Here is a 2,500-nt window from a genome sequence, read left to right on the forward strand (position 1 = left end):
CCTTTGGGTCCACTGCGGTGACAGGGCTGACTGACGTACGATACATTTTTTTCTAGTCTAGTATCGCAGACGTTTTTTTAGGCTTCGAAAATTGAAGTTAGGTGATTGTTTAACGCGTTTTATGAATGTCATAGTTGTAGAAAGCGCGCGTTGCTCCAGTTATAGCATCATTGTGCCGAAGCAGATAAACGAAACGGGCCGAGAGCTGGAATAAAAAAAATGAAGCAACTGTGTCGGTTCTCACATTACGTCGGAAGATATAGTAGGTCGCATTTGTAGATGTGGCTTACGCCTGCCTTGCTTTTAAGCCCATATTATCTAGGGGCTTGTAGTCGCCGATGTCTGGAAAGAAATTAATAAAATATATGAGTTCTCCCTCACGTTTTATTTAAGAAAATAGGTGTTGCTTTGAGTGATATCCTTCGAAGGTCTTGCTTGACTCATGGCTCAGGAATCAGGCTGTGAATATGAAACAGTTATGCCTTCGTATCATTTTCTTTTCAACTGACCAGACATTAAAAATAATTTCTTCTTTTACATTTAATTCACATTTTATAGTTTGCCGTTTAGTTTTTTTTATATGATTTAGGCCCTTCAGTGCATCGTGTATTACAAAAAATCGTTTGACAGCCAAGATCTATTATTGAGATATGTGTCTATGTGCGTGCGGGTGTCCCTGGATGGAGAGTGTCTGGGCAGGTAGGTGGTGTCCGTGGAGGGGCGGGGTGGGCAAGGCAGGGGGGGGGGCGCGGGACGACGGTAGGAGGCTGGTGGGTTCGGGTCCCGGCCCCACACTCACTACCTGACAACGGGCCGAGGTGTGCGCACGCTTGTTTTTGCTGTGCGCGTTGTGGCAGTTCTTCCCCGAGTGCCTACACGATCCTTCGCGGCTTTTGGACTCTCGTAGCCTGAGTGTGACTCCGTGTGTGCATTGAGACAATGGTGACCTCGTGTGAAATAGATTTACAACAGCAGCGGCATCACCAGGACTACCTGGCTGCTACAGAAGCTGCGGCCAAGGAACACGCAGTCTTGGGCATGATCCTCCCGGAGTGTGAGTGTTGACCCTTCGTCAGTAGAGTGTCGGGCGGGGTGGGCCAGCGAGTGATTGCATGAAGCTGCTGATCCTGCTACTGCGCAATTGTAGCAGCATCTCCTAGGCGGGTGTCAGGAGCACCAACATGAGATTTGTCGCTGATCCAATTTCTGATTTTTTTCATTTTGATGTAGTAGTTTTCGTTAAAAAATATATTGTATCACGCGGTTCGGTAGACTGCGTAAAGTGACAAAAAGTGTCGATATCGATGTTAGTCCAGTTCATTGGTAGTGTTGGGGAAGTATGATAATTGTTAAAAAAAGAAAAAAAAAAAAACGTGTCCAAGGTTGTTTTATGCAGATGACATTTAATGCATTCACGCGACAATTAGCTGAAAGGACAAGATATACATATCAACACATTAATCGTGTATCAATCCGTCGGCCTTAAGAATTCCCTGTGCAAAGGGACAGCGCGCGTGGTGACTTCAACGCATCATCTGGGGCGTGGTGGTGGTGCTGGTGGCTAGAGTATTGTTAGTGTAGGTGTAAGAATTGGTTGTGATGTCGGTATCCATCCCTCTGCTCTCTTAATAGAATCCGTAGTGTGGCCTGCAGTAACGTGTTGCATAATTCTTTTTTTTCTCGTGTTTGTTCATAATTATAATTATGATACGGTGTTCGTTTGGTCCTCAGTTATCTTTGAAAAATGGCTTGCGAATGTCATCTTAATTTTTTTTTTTTTTTTTTTTTTTTTTTTGGTTGGTTTATTGTGATACGAATAGTTATCTTCCTGAGTTTAAAGTAATGTGTTGTTGACCGATGCCAGAGAAGAGTTTACTTAAAGTGACGGACGTGTTTAAGTGACCCGAAGACCAAGTGGTTCAATTTTTTTTTTTATACAGACTCTCTCTCTCTCTCTCTCTCTCTCTCTCTCTCTCTCTCTCTCTCTCTCTCTCTCTCTCTCTCTCTCTCTCTCTCTCTCTCTCTCTCTTTCTCTTTCTCTTTCTCTTTCTCTTTCATCTTCCCTCCATCTCTCTTTCCGCGTATTCGTTACTGCAACACTTTTAATGCCGCTGAGATTGTGCGAGTAGTGGTCGTAAATGTGATGCTAGCCTATGAGAATCCTGGTCACCTTGTCAGGAGTATTCGCAGCACTGTGTCAATAAATTCGTAGTGATCGCAGCCAACATTAGTTTTAATTAGGGATGTAATTAGCGTCACCACAGGTATCCCGTCGGAGGCAGGACTTTGGTTATACCTTTAATAGCAGTACAATTATTGCCACATTTTTTTCTTAGTAATGATATGCACATGCTCCATCGTCAGATTAGTTTCATGATTTAAATCACCCCACCAACCCTTCTCTGTGCATTCTCTTCCCTGCCCAAAAAGTACCTGTGGTTTTAGTTGTTCTGTACTTCGTATTAACTGATTTTTATTAACACTTTTGACGACTCTTATA

General features: G+C 43.4%; 1 protein-coding gene across 18 annotated transcripts in view; it reads left to right on the forward strand.

Moving 5' to 3' along the window:
* Nucleotides 1-2,500, forward strand: part of LOC122251066 (zinc finger protein rotund) — a 788,340-nt gene that overhangs the window by 725,586 nt on the left and 60,254 nt on the right. For 2 of the 18 annotated variants that reach the window (XM_043012787.2, XM_086545954.1), the window contains exon 1: nt 794-1,054. The exons of the other annotated variants lie outside the window; for them this stretch is intronic. In XM_043012787.2, coding sequence (XP_042868721.1) covers nt 940-1,054 — 115 coding nt within the window. In that variant the 5' untranslated portion in view covers nt 794-939. Of the gene's footprint in view, nt 1-793; nt 1,055-2,500 lie in introns of those variants that run through there. 18 annotated transcript variants of the gene reach the window in all.

Source organism: Penaeus japonicus, unplaced genomic scaffold (genome assembly GCF_977035675.1).
Source record: "Penaeus japonicus unplaced genomic scaffold, GWHDUDI00000001_assembly GWHDUDI00000017, whole genome shotgun sequence".
Taxonomy (NCBI): domain Eukaryota; kingdom Metazoa; phylum Arthropoda; class Malacostraca; order Decapoda; family Penaeidae; genus Penaeus; species Penaeus japonicus.